The sequence below is a fragment of the Hylaeus volcanicus genome, chromosome 3 (genome assembly GCF_026283585.1).
Source record: "Hylaeus volcanicus isolate JK05 chromosome 3, UHH_iyHylVolc1.0_haploid, whole genome shotgun sequence".
NCBI lineage: Eukaryota > Metazoa > Arthropoda > Insecta > Hymenoptera > Colletidae > Hylaeus > Hylaeus volcanicus.
Window position 1 is genome coordinate 12,317,485 of NC_071978.1, and position 16,945 is coordinate 12,334,429.

At 36.7% G+C, this 16,945-nt stretch overlaps 5 protein-coding genes across 5 annotated transcripts; 3 read left to right on the forward strand and 2 right to left on the reverse strand.

The window, feature by feature from the left end:
• Window positions 1-68: 68 nt before the first annotated feature.
• LOC128874406 (DNA/RNA-binding protein KIN17) lies at window positions 69-1,872 on the forward strand. The gene is made up of 2 exons (XM_054119185.1): window positions 69-798; window positions 872-1,872. Exons 1-2 carry the CDS (start codon window positions 393-395, stop codon window positions 1,645-1,647), a joined length of 1,182 nt encoding a protein of 393 aa, XP_053975160.1. The 5' UTR covers window positions 69-392; the 3' UTR covers window positions 1,648-1,872.
• A 128-nt stretch (window positions 1,873-2,000) lies between these two features.
• On the forward strand, window positions 2,001-5,211 carry LOC128874405 (protein KRI1 homolog). The gene is made up of 8 exons (XM_054119184.1): window positions 2,001-2,470; window positions 2,554-2,642; window positions 2,710-3,108; window positions 3,165-3,660; window positions 3,738-3,985; window positions 4,053-4,313; window positions 4,382-4,539; window positions 4,612-5,211. The coding sequence occupies exons 1-8, from the start codon at window positions 2,359-2,361 to the stop codon at window positions 5,144-5,146; spliced, it is 2,298 nt and encodes a 765-aa protein (XP_053975159.1). The 5' UTR covers window positions 2,001-2,358; the 3' UTR covers window positions 5,147-5,211.
• A 3,224-nt stretch (window positions 5,212-8,435) lies between these two features.
• On the forward strand, window positions 8,436-9,787 carry LOC128873542 (metaxin-2-like). Its single transcript, XM_054117168.1, is given in 3 exon segments — window positions 8,436-8,875; window positions 9,411-9,688; window positions 9,761-9,787. Coding segments are annotated over 3 exon segments (654 nt in total). The 5' UTR covers window positions 8,436-8,526.
• A 532-nt stretch (window positions 9,788-10,319) lies between these two features.
• Window positions 10,320-12,241, reverse strand: LOC128873543 (putative gustatory receptor 28b). Its single transcript, XM_054117169.1, has 7 exons — window positions 11,945-12,241; window positions 11,570-11,838; window positions 11,284-11,463; window positions 10,880-11,129; window positions 10,713-10,781; window positions 10,564-10,653; window positions 10,320-10,476 (listed from the first exon to the last, which is right to left on the reverse strand). Exons 1-7 carry the CDS (start codon window positions 12,239-12,241, stop codon window positions 10,336-10,338), a joined length of 1,296 nt encoding a protein of 431 aa, XP_053973144.1. The 3' UTR covers window positions 10,320-10,335.
• Window positions 12,242-13,091: 850 nt separating this feature from the next.
• LOC128873346 (uncharacterized) lies at window positions 13,092-16,700 on the reverse strand. The gene is made up of 7 exons (XM_054116867.1): window positions 16,595-16,700; window positions 16,242-16,507; window positions 15,513-15,689; window positions 15,157-15,409; window positions 13,682-13,750; window positions 13,432-13,512; window positions 13,092-13,243 (listed from the first exon to the last, which is right to left on the reverse strand). Exons 1-7 carry the CDS (start codon window positions 16,670-16,672, stop codon window positions 13,139-13,141), a joined length of 1,029 nt encoding a protein of 342 aa, XP_053972842.1. The 5' UTR covers window positions 16,673-16,700; the 3' UTR covers window positions 13,092-13,138.
• Window positions 16,701-16,945: the final 245 nt, after the last annotated feature.

Genomic DNA, 16,945 nt, shown 5'->3' on the forward strand with positions numbered 1-16,945 from the left:
AATAAATTAACTGTAACTATATTTAGTGGTATTTTTTTTTTATTGGCTTAATTCGGACGTCTCGCCGCTAGATGCCTATACCTGGTGTCCATTGATGATTATAATAATAAACGTGTATAAGATTCCTGCTTTTGTTGTTTATTAATAAAAATAGCGTATCGAATAGCTTAGAGTCCTATCAAGTCTTATGTATCGTGATACACACGTTTTCCAAAATGGAAAATATGATATTTATTAGGTTATGATTGAAAATATTTCACGCAATTAAATGGCAGTGATACATACCTGTCGAAGAAGGAAGAAGAAAGTTTACAGATGCTAAATTACAATATACAGGTCGTAACCTGAATGTTATTAATTGAAGGAATAGTATTTCCAATATAAGAATAACAATGGGTAAACATGAAGTGGGGACACCCAAATATATTGCAAACAAAATCAAAGCGAAGGGTTTGCAAAAATTAAGATGGTACTGTCAGATGTGTCAGAAACAATGCAGGGATGAGAATGGATTCAAATGTCATACTATGTCAGAGTCTCACCATCGGCAGCTGCTATTGTTTGCTGACAATGCAAGCCGTTATATGGATCAGTTTTCAAGGGAATTCTCACAAGGTTACTTAAACTTATTAAAGAGACAATTCGGCACCAGACGTGTGCCTGCTAATCGTGTTTATCAAGAATACATTTCGGACAGAGGACATATACACATGAATGCTACAATTTGGGTTACTTTAACTGCATTTGTTAAATGGCTTGGACGTTCTGGACAATGCGTAGTAGATGAAACAGAAAAAGGTAAGATTTCTTTCAGTTATTATTTCCCTACTTCCAGTGGATTGTAATTGAATTTTAACTATTTTTTTTTTAGGCTGGTATGTAACATACATTGACAGAGACCCAGAAACACTAGCAGCTCAAGAGAAAAAAGCAAAGAAACAAAAGATGGATAAAGATGATGAAGAACGCATGATGGAATTCATAGAAAAACAGGTAGAGAAGGGTCAACAAGAAGGTGGGGAAGAAACTGGAACCTTCAAAGAGCCATTGAAAAAAACTGATCCTGATGCACCTCTAATTCTTGAAATGAAGATCAATAAAAAACCAAAACTACTTCCCATCATCATAAAACAAGAAAAAGATAAAGACGAATGTTCTACTAGCAATGAAACAATTACAGTTTCTGCTATAAAACGCGAGAAATCAATCGATGAATATACAGAGAAAGATTCAAAGAACAAAGGAACAAAACGCAAATCCAAGGACATGAAAGATGACAATAATTTAGAAGGTTGGCTAAAGGAAAATTTAACAGTGAAAATAATTACAAAAAGTCTTGGTGAAAAATATTATAAAGCTAAGGGAGTCATTCAGTCTGTAGAGAATTCTAACTTTGTTGGAAAAGTAAAATTAAAATCACCTAAAGAAGTTGAAAATCATGTGATAAAGATCGATCAAGAATATTTGGAGACAGTAATACCTGCAATTGGAAAAGAAATCATGATTCTGTGGGGAAAATACAAAGGTATGAAAGGAGTAGTGCATAAACTTCATATAGAAAACTATAGTATAGATATAGAGCTTGTAAAGGATGGTACTATTGTAAAGAAGCTCCCATATGAACAAGTATGCAAATACGTGACATGATTGTTTTTGTGATAAGATGAAGATTATGTTGTAATTTCATTATCTTTTTAATAAGGTATATTACATAAAGATAGATAGATCGAAATTATTTATACTCTTATCTGTAGATATTAAAGTATCTTAAACAGCACCTGTGTACAAAATTTATGGTGTTTGTTCAAAAACATCAATTCTTTTTATGTATAGCATTTCTCAAATAAATCTAATTTTCTAAAAAATCTCCTTTGTCAAATATATCAATAAAACCGTTTCATATTAATTAACAATTACTCCCTTTCATATTAGTCTGAACTAATATGAGAGATATAAATAATATTCCTTAAAGGGAAACAAATGTAAATAATATTACATATCAATCCCTTTGTAAGTTATATTTACTTCAAGAAAGTTAAAAAGTATTTTTTATTTTTACATTAGTATTCCCATACAAAATGATGTTCAACACAGAAACATGTGGCTCAATGTGGCTGTTGGCTATTGGTTTCAACACATGCGAAACATAACCTTCACAGTTCATTTTATTCAGTGGAAATTTAAATAAAAAAATTTAATTTAATTTGAGGAAAACTGAAGTGTTTCTTATCCTCAAATTATTCTAATTTTATAGTCGTGTAATGTACATGAACTTACTGATTTTTGTAAATAATTTCGTAAGTTTTTTCTACTGATTAATTTAACAGTGAAAAGGTGTTTTAAATAATTCATGACACCATGTCTGCTTTATTTAATGGAGATGATTTTGATTCGGATGGAGAAATAAAAATAAATTCAGACTATGCTAAAAAATATGATACATGGCGACAAAACGAAGAATTGAATAAGTGTATGTAATATTTCTGCTACATTTCAAACTCTGGTACTTCTCATATCAAAATGTATTTCCAAATGAAAGATTTTGTATTTCAGTGAAAGCAAAGTATGGAGACATCGATGGATATGCAACATCAGATGAAAGCTCCGATACTGATAGCTCATCAGAGGAAGAAGAAGAAAATGTATGTGTGTGATATTCTACATGCTATAAGTTCCTGTTTTGCATTTTATTCGGATTTATTTTTGCAGGAGTTAGCCCAGCAATTTGACAAAGATTTCTATAAAACTTTGGCTTGTTTGAAAAAGAAGGATCCACGAATTTATAAACAAGATGTGACATTTTTTGACGATACTAATAAAGCACAAGAATTGTATAGCGAGAAGAAGTCAACTGATAAGTCAAAGAAAGAAAAAGCTGTTTATTTAAGAGACTATGAACGAAAAATTATTCTGGAAAGAGAAGGAAAATACAGTGACAGCGAGGACGAGGATATGCTAAAACAGAATAAAGAAAAAACCAATACATTCACATATACTCAAGAACAAAAACAATTGAAGGAAAGTTTCAAAGGTGTATTGCATGACGAGAAAGAAGAAGATGGAGAGTTACTAAAACCAAAATCCAAGTCTGAGAGTGAGAAACAGAAAGTAAGTTGATGTATAAATTCTCAATTACAAAAAATAGAACAATTTTTATTGTTTAGGAAGAGGCAGATTACAAAGAGTGGTTAAAGGGGCAAGAATCCAATATAGATGAAACAGAACAAGAAACACTTAAACCTCTACGTGACTTTTGGTCCAATCCTAATTTGGATTCAAACGAGAAGTTTCTAAGAGATTACGTACTTAATAATAAGTATTTAGATAAAGAATACGCGGGTATTGATTTAAATCATGCGCATATGGTTTACAACGACGAAAATTTATCGGAAGATGAAGAAAATGTAGAGAAGCAAGAGGAATTTGAACATAAATACAACTTTAGATTCGAAGAACCCGATCAGGAGTTTATTAAAAGGTACCCGCGTACTATGGAAAATTCTATACGAAGAAAAGATACGCGCAGAGCACAAAAAAGAGCTGAAGTGAAGATGAGAAAGGCAGAAGAGAAGTTGAAAAAGAAAGAAGAATTGAAACAATTAAAAGCATTGAAGAGGAAAGAAATCGAGGATAAACTAATGAAATTGAAAGAGATTACAGGTAGGCAGAATTTAATTAGTTATTTACAATTTCTAAATTGTATTGTTTAATTTAATAGAGAAATATTTTTATCGCAGGAAATGAAGATATCAAATTTAACGATATTGATTTGGATGGCGATTTTGATCCGACTGAATATGACAAAAAGATGACAGAAATTTTTAACGACGATTACTACGCGGCTCCCGAGGATGATATTAAACCTGAATTTCCAGAAGTTGACGAAGAACTGGAAATTGAAGATACGTGGGACAATTATGATCCAAATGCCGAAAATTATGAAGAAGAATACAAAGGGCCGCACTGCGAGGATCCCGATTTTAATGTAATTAACTTATCGTTATCTTGTATCTTCCTTTTATTCTTTTATCATTTCAGCGGTACAATTTCAGATGGACGCCGATTACGATGCATCTAAAAGTGTTCAGGAAGAAATAGAGGGTACGAAGAAACGAAGACGAAGACGGAAATCAAAATTCGCCGAACTTATAGCAACAAAGAAACCAAAATTCGATCCTGAACAGTACAAGTCTTACGAAGAATATTTTGACAAATATTATTCCTTGGATTATGAAGATATGATCGGGGATATACCATGCAGATTTAAATATAGAAAAGTTGTGCCAAACAATTTTGGTTTGAGCGTCGAAGAGGTTAGTTTCAATGTTACATTTAGGTTATTTATTTACGAAAATATTTAACGATGCATTTCTAATGTCAGATATTAATGGCCGATGATAAAGAATTAAATAAATGGTGTTCCTTAAAAAAAGCTCTACAATACAAGCCAGAACACGCGGAACTAAATGATGTTCAAATGTACAAGCAAAAGGCTAAAAATGAAGCGCTCAAGCAGAAGATACTTAGAAGTTTGTATAGGTAAGAAGAGAACCTGTACTTAATCTTCGATCTTTTATATAAATTGTATACTTTATATTTATTCCTCAATAGCCCTGAGGATGAAGAGGCAGATAAATCGGAAATCGCGAACAATTCCACCACTGTTTCCGAAACTACGGAAACGAAGAAGAACCGTCCACGGAAGAAAAAGAAGAAAGCTCAAAACGTTTCATTCGTTGCTGAAACTAATGGTGAAGCATCTATAAATAACAATGTTCTCGCTAGAAGTGACAAGAAGATATCAAATAACGCAGACACGACATCGAAGGAAACCAAGAAAAAATCAGAAGCTGAAAAACGAAAGCCCTCCGACCAACAATGCAGACAGCCAGCGAAGAAGAAACACAAACTTAATACTAATAATGAAACTCTAGATAAAGCTATCGACGACGAGTCAAATTCCAAGCAGTCGAAGAAGGCGCAGGTGAAAGGAAAAATGAAGAAGAAGTTTAACAAGACGAAGAGTAAAGACTTCAAGCAGAAGGAACCCAATGGCGACATCGCCTCGTTGAATCCAGAACGTTTGAAGATGTACGGAATAAATCCGAAGAAATTGAAAAATAAATTGAAGTATGGAACGAAGTAATAATAAATAAATAAATGATACGTCTGTAAATACGAATTTGTACATATATGTAATAGACAATTTTAAATGTGTGTTATTATTGTCTTCCTAGTCCTGTGTTCCTTTTTTTGCACCGTAGCACGCGGGTTGCATCGCAACACGCCCTATTTGATATCAATAAACATGCGGGGTAAACGTTTGGCGAGGATACGACGTGATCGAATACCCGCACCCTCGAGTAGGAGTGGCCATGTTGTTAGGGTGAATCCGTTTCGACATGATAAACGACGTTTGCGGATTATTAGAATCGTAGCAGTCTGTTTGCGTTTACTCTTCTAAAATCTCCATCTCTAATCCCACCCATATGCTTCGGCGAAGAAAATCGCTGCGCTTATCTCGCCCTCTGTTCTTTTAGCTCGATAATCTTTCACTTTTATCGTATTTGGTGTTATATGCTTACTTATTACTTGCTCCATATATTTATTTAACTCTTCAACTGTTCTTCCAGAACAGAAGACTTATTTAACTCTTCGTTACTTTCCTAGAATAAAAAGTATCACGATATTCTCCAACTGCGAACAACTTGAACAATAGAAAATAGAAAATCATTATCGATGCATGCAGTTGCTGTACGATGCCGCGAATGCAACTGCAATGACTGGAATAATTTAATCGACAATAAAGGCGAGGTATCTCCTACGAATTTTAGTTAACGAGAGGGGAGAGGATTAAGGATGGCACGGTGCTTGCGACCATCTAAACTGGCCCATGTCCTATCTGCTCCCTCGGGTGCAATATATCAATTCTCCTTACCCCTGCAGTAGCAGGTGGCTCCTGACGGCCAGTGTCGTTCGCACCCTTAATTCCCAATTAATGTTGCACTCGTTGTAAACGCGTGTCGTGCGTCCATTGCGTTGGACGCAATGTCCAAATTGCGAGAAAATCTTTTGCTATGATGGGATGAAATAGGTGGGTAGTAACTATTAACAGAATAAATATGTTTCGTTAGACAGCTTGAAAAATGGAGGAGGAATGCGATGGAGGACAGCGAATAAAGAAGAGGATGCACAGTGTGATATTTCAGCGATCTAGCGGGACAAAAACTTATGTGGTCCAATATCTCGGAAACTATTGGGTTGTCCGGAAAGTTCATGCCTATTTTTAAGAAAAATTCAGACATATTTAAATTTTGATGTATATGTATTGAATTATATATGTACCATTTTGTTCTTCCTTTCCACCTGTTAAGGAATGTACATATGTTATTTGTTTTCAGCCATATCAGATATATTCAGATCTGTACCGCCTACTAAAAATCGGCATGGACTTTCCAGAGAGCCCAATATTAGGTCGTCCACATACGAAGCTATTCAAAAGAAACGCAATTGGTTGGTGACTGAGTGAAATCACAAACTAATTACTTATTGGTTAGTAATGACTTGAACATTTTTAGATGTAATATTACAGCAAAGTCATATTCTCGGTCATTGTTTGAACAAATTTGATTAATAATTAACGTAACTATTGTCAGAAATTAATTTTTAGTTATTCCAGCGAACAGATATAACGATATAGAAAAATTCTCACGATTACTGTGTTCGATGAATACTTATTCTGAACCGTACGGTAGAGTACAGTACAGTAGAGTAGAGTACTCTAGAGAACCGTACAGTAGAATCGCGTGATTCTTATTAATATTTAATCGAAGAGTGAATGTTACTATATGCATTGTAAATATTCTATCAATTAGGAGATGTACATATTTATTGCATTTTAAAGTTTTAGATTAGTATACCAATGTTTTTCGAGAAAGTAATATTTCCGAACATGAAAAGTTGAGAAAAAATAATCGTGAGATATTTCTCTATATTTGAATATCTATTGATTGGAACAATTAAAGCTTAATATCTCCGACATAATTAAACATTTATGATACATACAGTATCATTCAGTGTTCTATTAAACATTAAGAACAATTACGGTTCAGAATAAGTATTCATTCGTCACATTAATCGTGAGAAATATATCAATATTTTAATATTTGTTGATTGGACCATCTAAATACTTATATATGATAATAGCTAAATTAATTATTAACAATACTTATTATTTAAACAATGATGGGGAATATGATTTTGCTGTAATATTAATGTTTCACGAATTATTTTCTCGATAGATCCAACGAGCCTTCGAATCGACCGTCACGGGGTTGTTGTTCGCCCTTGCCCCACTCTTGTTCGATAGCGAACCGCGACCCTCGACACAGGTATACGAAGGGTGCGGTCTCATTCTTCGACGATCCTTCGGTCGATATGGATCTCGCGATCGCGCGTCCGCGTCTCGTATCCCTCCTATTTTTGCTTGTGTAGTTTCCTACTTGCTTGTGGTATTGCTTGTGGGTACCTTAGTTTGGTTTGCTTAGTTTTAAGGCATGTACCTAAGTTAGTTTTAAGGCATGGATGTACGAGTGTCTGTCCTCTACCAAACAATTATTAATCAACTTATTTTGTTTGTTCGTAGGTCCATATTGGACTCGCAACTTCGTTCTCCACTTCGGTCACTATTACTTCATATGATAAGTGTAGTGACCAACTGTGTAACTGGAGAGAAAGGTCGGTTGCCGTCCTCCTGGTGGATCTGTATTCGAGAGGAAGACAATCGGCTCCTTCGGATCGGTCCTCTACTTCCTGCATCACGTTTAGTGTAGTCCCAGGCTCCCGGCGCAGTGCAGTAAGTCCAAAGCGCAGTGAGACGGGTGCAAGTCGGGTCCTATAGTGGCTCCCAACGGGGTGCAAGTTGTAGAGGACTGGTTCGGAGGCGTCGGTCGTCTTCTTCTCGAGTTCAGATCCAACAAGAGGATACGGGACTGACTCAGTAAGTCCGTTACATGGTCGCGTCGTGTCGCGATTTCCATTTAGCTTCCATTTAGTTGAAATAATTATTCGGTAGAGTCAGAGACATAGATTTTGGAAATCAAAGGGAGTTTGTTTTCTTTGATTTCCATGGTTTCGTACTTGGTATTAAGCTCGTCGACTCTATGTAGAGTATGCATCTATGTATGTATACTGTATATAGAGGGAGATCGAAGGAAGTTTGATTCCTTCTATCTCCGGGTCTCCAGTCGCAGCAACCTCCACGTGGTGAGACCTGGTAATCGGTATTATTCGTGACGAACAATCCTTTGTCGCGAGTAATATCGAGCTAATGGCTGCGAGCGAATATTAGGGACATCTGGGCGGTTTTGGGGGATTATCAACGTTACTCATATGTAAATTTATATATATTTTTTATGAGTTTCGATTGCGTTCGACACCATTCGACATTCCTTTGTTCTGTCCACCGAACTAATAGAAGAAAGTAAAATTATCTATCGTTGTTAGTATCATATTCAATCAAATAAAATGCCCAATGCTCTGTTAAACGATTCTAGAAATTTGGAATTAGAAGCTCAGGAGCCTCAAACAATTACTTTATTTCAACCGTACGAAGTAGAACAAATACTGTTACCTGACAGTGAAAATTGTTTAGCTGTACAAGCTTATCTTAAAATTTGCGGTCTTGAATTTCAAATAGAACTAAGAAGCAACGCAGAATATATGTCACCATCTGGTCGAGTACCATTTATTAAATGTGGAGCATTTTATATATCCGAATTTGATAGTATCGTGTCGTTTATAAGAAATAAAGGCATAAGTTTGTCAAATCATCTATCTCCAATTGGCAAAGCAGATATGAGAGCTTATACAGTGGGTGTAGAAACTATTCGTACACTGATCAATTTCCAAAAAAACTGTGTAAAATTGTAATTTATTAACTTATTTTTTATAAACAATGTCATTCTGCATATTCTCGGAAATCTCTAGAATAGATAGATTACAAAAAAATAGCTACGATGTAAGTTGCGAAATTAACAAGAAAAAAGCAATAAGTATTCGCACAACTGTTTAAAAGTACTTTACTGGAAATTTGATGTTTCCTAATTTGCACGAAGCAATAAACTAATGTGTTTACGTTACAAACTCTACCGTAAATGGTTCGTCATAAGAATCGTACAAATACTTATTGCTTCTATACTTTTACCCAGTTTTCGCATTTTTTTGTTAATTTCACAAATTATATTAACTAGTAAATGTTGTTTGGACTATATCTATCTTAGAGACTTCCGAGAATATGTAAAATATCATTTATTCCAAAGAAGAAGTTAAGAAACTACAATTTCACACAAAAGTTTTTTGGGAAACTGATCGGTGTACGAATACATTCTACACCCACTGTATATCGTTAGTGAATAATATATTTGTAAATGCTGAATTATATATTTGTTGGATCGACGAAATAACTTTAAATGAGGTAACCAAACCAAGGCATGGGAGCGTGTATCCTTGGCCCTTGAATCACTTTTTAAACTGGCAAAAAAGAAAAGAAATCATAAAGAAACTCAAAGTACATGGATGGTATAATAAGACTTTAGAGGATGTATATAGCGAAATCAAAAAGTGCTGTTGAGCATTATCCAAGAGACTCAAGGGTAATGAATATTTTTTTGGAAAAAAGCCTTACGAAGTAGATGTTTGGTCATGTATATATATTTTTTATTTTCCGAGTATAAATGGGTATGGCAATATTTGTTTTTAGAGTATTTTAATGCTCCTTGACGGTTAATTTTGGAAACGACATTCACGTTTTCGACTCGTTTTCCATTGAATGGTCGAAATTAAGCATTAGCCAGTTCGAGACACGTTGCGAGATCATTTTCGCGAATTAAGAATCGGTTAGGGACCGTTCAATGGAGGAACTACCTCCACTGAATTACAAGCTATCGAGTTTCAGGATTACCGAATTTCACGGGCTAACGCCTCCATCTGGAATCGCATGGGGTGCTAGTGTAATTGAGGCATCATCCATGTCCACGTTCTAATTGGCGGAAAATTGTTAGGGCTCCGTGAAGCCGCGGACGATTCCATGGCAGAGGATTCGAGCAAAGTATAACGTCAATTAAATTGATATCAAAGTTATACAGATTTTAAATTACATCATCCGCGAAAAGTAATCGTCGATTTGCTAAGACGTTCTATCGTATCTTAATTTCTTCAATCTTTAATAATGACTGTTTTATTCCCAAAGATATCTTGCTTAGCAGCATTATTCGTTTCATTTTTTGGACACTAACGGATAAAAAAAAGCACACTTGCAAGAAAATCGAGGAAATTCTAAGCTGTCGTGATCGAAGTCATGGTTACATTACTGTCTGCAGTAAATGCAGTCACCGTTGTCGTGTTTGTGGAATTAGATGGCTGGAAGTCTCCCACTTGAATTAGAATCACGAGGTACGTGGTGATCGTTCCAATAACCTATGTAAAATGGAGAATAACAATATAAAGAGCCGGAGATTTTTTTATATCATTGTAATCAATTTTTGACGAAGTTGATAGACGTACTCCTTGAATAAACGTTTGATCGATGTTGAAAAATCCACAGGCTGTGAAGACTACCGGGTTTTGGATCATCTGCAGGGTGAAGTGTCGAATCTAGAACAATTTTCATTCATTAAATTCCATTCAAACTTAGTAATCACACGTTTGTTTACCTCTGCGCGAAATTCTTTGGTGGTTGAGGGCTTGTACAGCTCGCAAATTAGATCGCCAGTGTCTGCTGCCTGTGGAAAATAAATAAATACGCGTATACAATGACTTGCAAGAAATATAAGGAATGTAATTTTTCAAATGGTAAACGATCAATCTATTATTATCGCACCTCGGCGGAGGTTTTGATGCATTCGTTGTTCGTGAAGAAGATCTTTAACACGTAGAGGAGCAACCAGCTGACCAGGGGTCCTATTTCTTGTACATACTGAGGTGTGGTTAGAGTGAGCCATACGATCTTGTAACTGACGTAGAGGAGGCAAGTGACCAAGAGGAGGGAAGAGAACATGGTCACGAGGATCTGTATTCCATAAATGTTGTTCATGGTCCTGGAGATCTTGACCAGCTCTAGGTGAATTTGTCTGTGTTCAAAATGGAAGAAAATTAGGTTGTTCATACAGAAACACTGTAGTAGAAGAAGCAATTAGAATGAATGGTCAGACTAAAAAAGAAATAGTATTTGTTTGGAAAGGAGAGAGAACGGTTTGTCGTTCTCTGCTCACCGCTGAATCTCACTTTGCTGCCCTCATCATGTTCGCGTTCCCGTTGATCGTGTGAATGGTTTCGTTTTTGAACTTCTTCCTGTCCAGCTCGTTTATCAGCTTCATGACTCTCTTGTGCATCGGGGAGTCCGGCGTCGTGGTCATCATGCCTCGTAGGAGACCGTTCAGTTGACAGAACTTCATCCTTGTGTACCTGAATTCATTGTATTCTTGTATCTATTCGTGTACCTTCGTCATTTAGTTTATCACATAACAGAACCAGGTATAGTAGCGATAGTAGTTGAACGTCGAGCTCATACCTGACCCAGAAGAGGAAGGAAAAATTAGAGACTCCTATGAGCAGCACTGGAAGCGTTATACTAGCAGCAACGTATAATTTTGTCACCACCGACGTCATAATCGAAAATTGCCACCAGTAAGTGGCGGTTACATTCATTAGAATGATTATCGTCAGAATGACAAACATCTTGATCTGACTTTTGTAGACCAATCGATATTGCTTTGGCAGCCCCATGTCCTCCATCTTTTGATCGCAGGTTTCGACAAGCTCGATGGCTGCTTGCAGTTTCTTTGGAAAACAAATAGGAATTAATTCATAAAGAAACCATAATTTAGTCGCAGTCGACTGATTCTTCTCTTAATTTCCGTATAATACGATGATCATCTGTACGTACCTTCACTTTGAAGCTGGATGCGATAATCAACGTGGTCATTAACATGATATTGGAGTAGAAGATCAGCCAGAACAGCCCTTGATAGGGAGCGAACAATTTGAACAAATAGTCGTTTAAGGACGAAGTCGCGTAGCAGACCATCACGTTGAAACAGTTCAAAAAGGTCGCGGTATACACGAATTGCACCCAATTCTTCGCGTAGTTGCTCCCCTGGAAATCGTAGTACCCCAAACCAACGATGAGGTTTACGAGGTGAAATGGCCTGAGGGCGTGTCTAATATTTTTCGTCTCGATCATCCTGAACTAAAATGAAACGCAGCCAACTTCGATGAATCGCTATCGAGCATAGTTATCGCTAGCCTGCTATTCAGTAAATTAATACCTGGCTAAGTATTCGACGGTGTCGACTGTAGGAACGTGGGGGAACTGTCGACTCACCTGGGTCGATCTCGTTGACGCGATGAAATTGTCCTCATGAATACGTAATGCTCTATCAGCCAGGAATTCGATCACCGAGGCGATTAATATTGCAGTAACGTGTTTATAGTCGAACTATCTGGGGCGTAGGATCATGTTTCACGGATTTTGCGAAGATCGAAGGACGGAAAGGACTGCCCTTGGTGTCACCATTGGCTGGCAATTCATCTAGGATCGATTATTCTTTTTTATTGATTTTATATTGCGACACGGTGGTATTCATTGCTAGGACTGCCTGGAATGTAAACTTATAACTCGAGGTTTTTATAATATCTTCAAGAGTTACCTCTTTCGACCCTAATGGGACATGTATGTTCTAGTGAATATAACTGGTTGGCCAAATTACAACTTAGACTCGCAGGAACGTATTTAAACAAAAATGAATATTACTTGTGCATTGGGAAAATTGTCCCCTATTATCTGAATACAGTCTTTGATCGATAGCCAACTCTAGCTAGATACAATTAATTTCTAGAAGTGCACCGAACAGAATTCAATTAGAATACAGCTTGAAAGGGTCAAGTCTGAAATGGATGAAAGTAGTTTTAGGTCGAAAGGACAAAAAGGTGAACCAGGAATAAGAATGTAATACATTATAAAACAATCAGTAGTTCAGTTTCATATAGTATTATTGAAAATGGTACAAAAAATTGTACAATTGGGCGTCGCCCTCATAAATTCTTCGACTACGATTTAAATACAGCAATCCAGAAATGCTTAAAACGGGACGGTCTCGTTTCCAAGGAGAAACGAAGTGATCAATTCGAAGGAGTTCCCCAATTGTATCATAATGACCAGGTACGTCATCACGAAGTTTATGCACTGTAACAATCAAGAGTGTTAATAGCAACAGGTAAACTTGATTTCATCGAAAAATAACATTTTTTTTATTTTAAGACATCGTCCTTTAACACTTTCGCTACGGACGAAAATAAGTAGCCGAGTAAAAAAGTAAAGGACGCGCAGGTGCGTCATCCGCAGCGAAAGTGTTAAGACAGAAATTCACTGACCCCGCGCAGGAAGGTGTAGTTCAGTCGGAAGAATTTGGATCCAGTTTGGCTGAGCGTTATCTGCAGAGACAATTGGAGGATCTGTGAGACAGGAATCATATTTTTTAAACGATCAATCGAATACCAAGAATATGGTATTCTTAATATGGAATATGGTATGGTGCCATCGAATACTCTCCTGACTTGTGCACCGATATAAAAGTTTCGAGATCTCGCTCTCGCTTGTTGGAACCATTTACAACTTCCATACCTCGTTGTTCATTTCGTCGTCCAATTCGTGTCCAGACAATACGTGGATGATCTCTGTTATTTTGTTTGCCTGAAAATAGGACCACGTAGCTTTAGGAACCAGCCCGTGCCAATATGTTCTATGCGCACGTACAAATATAAGACTTGTTGGAAATGGGTGGAATAAATGAGTCTTTTATTAATTTTAAAGTCTACGTTTATTTAACGGCTCGGAAGGACGTGTTAACGGTTTAAGAAACGGACAAGAACTGACACTGAAAACTGAGACCTACGAGGAAGAAAAATTCTAACGTCCACTTAAAGAAAGAAAATTCTGCCTGCGCTCTGGTTATTGCCCTGGCCTTCGACGACAAACAGTCAAGGTTCCTCAGACCTGGTGGTGCCAGTTCGATACTCTAACTTACAGAGAAAAGGGCAATGCCTCTCAACGCTAGATTCATTTTTGTTGAACTCAAACTATATGTATATAATTCAACAAGACTAGTTTGAACTTTAACCCTTTGCACTCGAGGCCTTTTTTTCTGGTATCTTACAGCAACTCGAGATGTTTCTTAGCATTTTATTGCCATGAATTTTAAGCTATCTACATAGATTTGAGAGTAAGGTCACCTTTACCTCACTGACGATCATTTTATTGACACTTCGAGCTCCAAAGAAATTAAACATAAAGAAACATTAGGTATTGTAAATTTGCTGCGTGAAACCTAATGGTGACTGATTGCGAGAGTCACCTCTCGAATGCAAAGGATTAACGAACTCCGTAAGTAGAATTGGCGAGAAATTGTCAGACATGAATGAGTTGTATTGTATCCCAGACAATATAGTCCGAGGACCCGCGACAGAAATGGGTGACTCATTTCATTACACAAATGAACCTGTTTTCCTAAGATGGTATGTCTCCCTAGTTCAGAAATGCTTGGTCTGGCATGAATTCAGTGGTGCAACGCTTCACTATGGCGTTTTATAATAATTTGATTTTTGGCCAAAATTAATACTACTGAAATTTTTAGTGTGTATTGTTGACATACGAAATTGAATAAAAAAGTTGGTCTGGCAGATTGTAAGCGGTGCTAAATGGGTCTGGCAGTCAGAAAACCTTGTTGGAAAAACGAAGTAGTTTGATTAAAATCATTAGCACCCATTTCACACCGCTTACAATCTGCCAGACCAACTTTTTTATGCAATTTGGTATGTCAACAATACATTCTAAAAATTTCAGTAGTAATGATTTCAGTCAAAGATACTGTTATTTCTTACATGTTTCCGACTTTCTAGCGGAGCGATGCACCGTTTGTGCTCTGCCAGCCTTGGATTATTTTTATTCTTTAGTAGAAAACAGTCAAATAGCAAAAGGATATTTGTAATGAAATTGGCCGAAATTTTATGTCGCAGGCTCTCGAATTAATATTAATAGGAAAGGTTCCAAAGTAAACGTGGAGAAACAATGAAAATGCACGACTGGCTCGAGTTCCTCACCTCTTGTATGACGTGCTCGCAGCTGTAGGACACCACGACGAGCTGCATGGAATTGGTCACAGCGGTTATGAGACTTATCACTGTCATTTTCAAATTGGTGTGTAGGCTGTCGTGCGATTTGCGGATTTCGACGTATACGTAATACAGAACTGTGGTGAGGTACAGCAAGGCGGCGGAGGACAGCATCATTAATTGCGTGTCGAATATTTTGTTCACAGTTCTCGCGATGCAGCACAAATCCAAGCGCAGAAATCTTGGAAAATAAGAATCCTTCAGCGATCATCGATTTACTGATCTTGATTTCTCTGGTCTTCGTGACACGAAAGAAGAGAGAAGAAAAAGAAGAGAAGATTTACCTCATCCGTTGCAGTAAATACAGTTTCTTCGCGGCCTGTGCTTCGTAATCTCCGTTTGGAATCTGATCTACGGGTCTAACCGTGATCTTCCTCGTCTCCGTCAGCGTCATTTGATTAGGGTTCGAGAATAACGTCCTCAGAAATTCATTCGTCTGCTTGAACCTAAACTCCAGCCAACTAAAAAACACCAAACTTTGTTAATTCCAAATTTATTACGAATATTTATACTTATAAATAGACCGCGGATCTTTATGCAAAATAAAATCTTCGCGAACGTGCTTACAAAAATTAAACCTAAATAGGAATTTATTTTATTCTGCAAATATTATAACATGATCTTTAATTTCAATCTTTTTTATATCGTTGCATGTTGTTTGCATTTTGTAGGTTCTTGCACATTCAAATTTCCTATAAATGCAGAAAAATCCGTAGTCTACTTATAAATATTAGGGGGACCAGAAAGTAATGTCGTTTCTGTGAATGTCAATACTTGTTTATCATATATCAGCTCATTGTATACCAATTGATTTTTATCGACCACATATTAAAAATTTGCACACTAGATAACAAAAGGTTGTTGATAACGAGGGCGATTACATAATTGATTAAAAATGAAAACTTGTTATAAATTTATTTGTTTGAATTTAATGTAAAAGATACGACATTACTTTCTGGTCCCCCTAATATTAATACTTGGAATAAGGGAGTAGAAGAATTTTTGTTACGTACTATATATACGTTAAGAAGTCGTAAAGGACGATTGGACCAAGGCTGGTTGTATAAATGAAAACAAAGATGGCGAGTAGAGTGGTCAATTCGATCTTCTGTTGCAGGACCCAGACGAAGTATACTGCGATCGAACCTAATCCAGTAAAGACCCAAATGACTCCAATAATTGCCACTCGTTTGATCAAATCTAGATTATTCACCGTCGATCCTAGCCTATTCAAGGTGTCGTCCACTTTAGCGATCCTCTTTCTAAGTTTCAACGTACTCTAAAAGAAAGACGAAACAATGTAGACTATTGTAGACGTATACGGCAATCATTCGATGTATTATTAATTTTTGATACGATAGTTCACCTTGGAGTAGTACAAACCCACAACCACCGTGGTCCCGAAAATCAAAATGTACACAATCAGCAATGCCACGCATATCATGCGCTCCTGATCGAATTGAATCTGCTCCAAGTGATACATTTCCAAGAAGATCGTGGCCATGATGGAGAAGCATAAAACCAGGATGTCGTAGGCCCAGGTGAAGAGAAATCTTCCCCTGTTTGAAGGATGCTCTACGTTTCGCAGCGCTGCGAACGAATTGAGGGCTTTTATCACGGAGGTGCACTCCTCGAAACTGTTTGTCTTCATTGGTGGGCCTTGATCTTCTTATTATCTGCATACAGTACGCGACGATACAGTTTCGTCAATTTCTTC

Bases quoted from the DNA above. Each gene is read 5' to 3' on its own strand.
- LOC128873346 (XM_054116867.1), bottom strand. From the start codon at position 16,672: ATGATATGCGTGGCATTGCTGATTGTGTACATTTTGATTTTCGGGACC. The intron at 15,410-15,512 runs GTAAATCTTCTC...TTATTTTCCAAG, and splicing joins TATTTACTGCAACGGATGAG to ATTTCTGCGCTTGGATTTGT. The intron at 13,244-13,431 runs GTCAGTGAATTT...TGATTGTTACAG, and splicing joins ACTACACCTTCCTGCGCGGG to TGCATAAACTTCGTGATGAC.
- LOC128873543 (XM_054117169.1), bottom strand. From the start codon at position 12,241: ATGATCGAGACGAAAAATATTAGACACGCCCTCAGGCCATTTCACCTC. The intron at 11,464-11,569 runs GTATGAGCTCGA...CAATGAATTCAG, and splicing joins TCCTTCCTCTTCTGGGTCAG to GTACACAAGGATGAAGTTCT. The intron at 10,477-10,563 runs GTACGTCTATCA...CATTTTACATAG, and splicing joins ATCAAACGTTTATTCAAGGA to GTTATTGGAACGATCACCAC.
- LOC128874406 (XM_054119185.1), top strand. From the start codon at position 393: ATGGGTAAACATGAAGTGGGGACACCCAAATATATTGCAAACAAAATC. The intron at 799-871 runs GTAAGATTTCTT...TTTTTTTTTTAG, and splicing joins AGTAGATGAAACAGAAAAAG to GCTGGTATGTAACATACATT.
- LOC128874405 (XM_054119184.1), top strand. From the start codon at position 2,359: ATGTCTGCTTTATTTAATGGAGATGATTTTGATTCGGATGGAGAAATA. The intron at 3,986-4,052 runs GTAATTAACTTA...GTACAATTTCAG, and splicing joins GCGAGGATCCCGATTTTAAT to ATGGACGCCGATTACGATGC. The intron at 4,314-4,381 runs GTTAGTTTCAAT...TTCTAATGTCAG, and splicing joins TTGGTTTGAGCGTCGAAGAG to ATATTAATGGCCGATGATAA.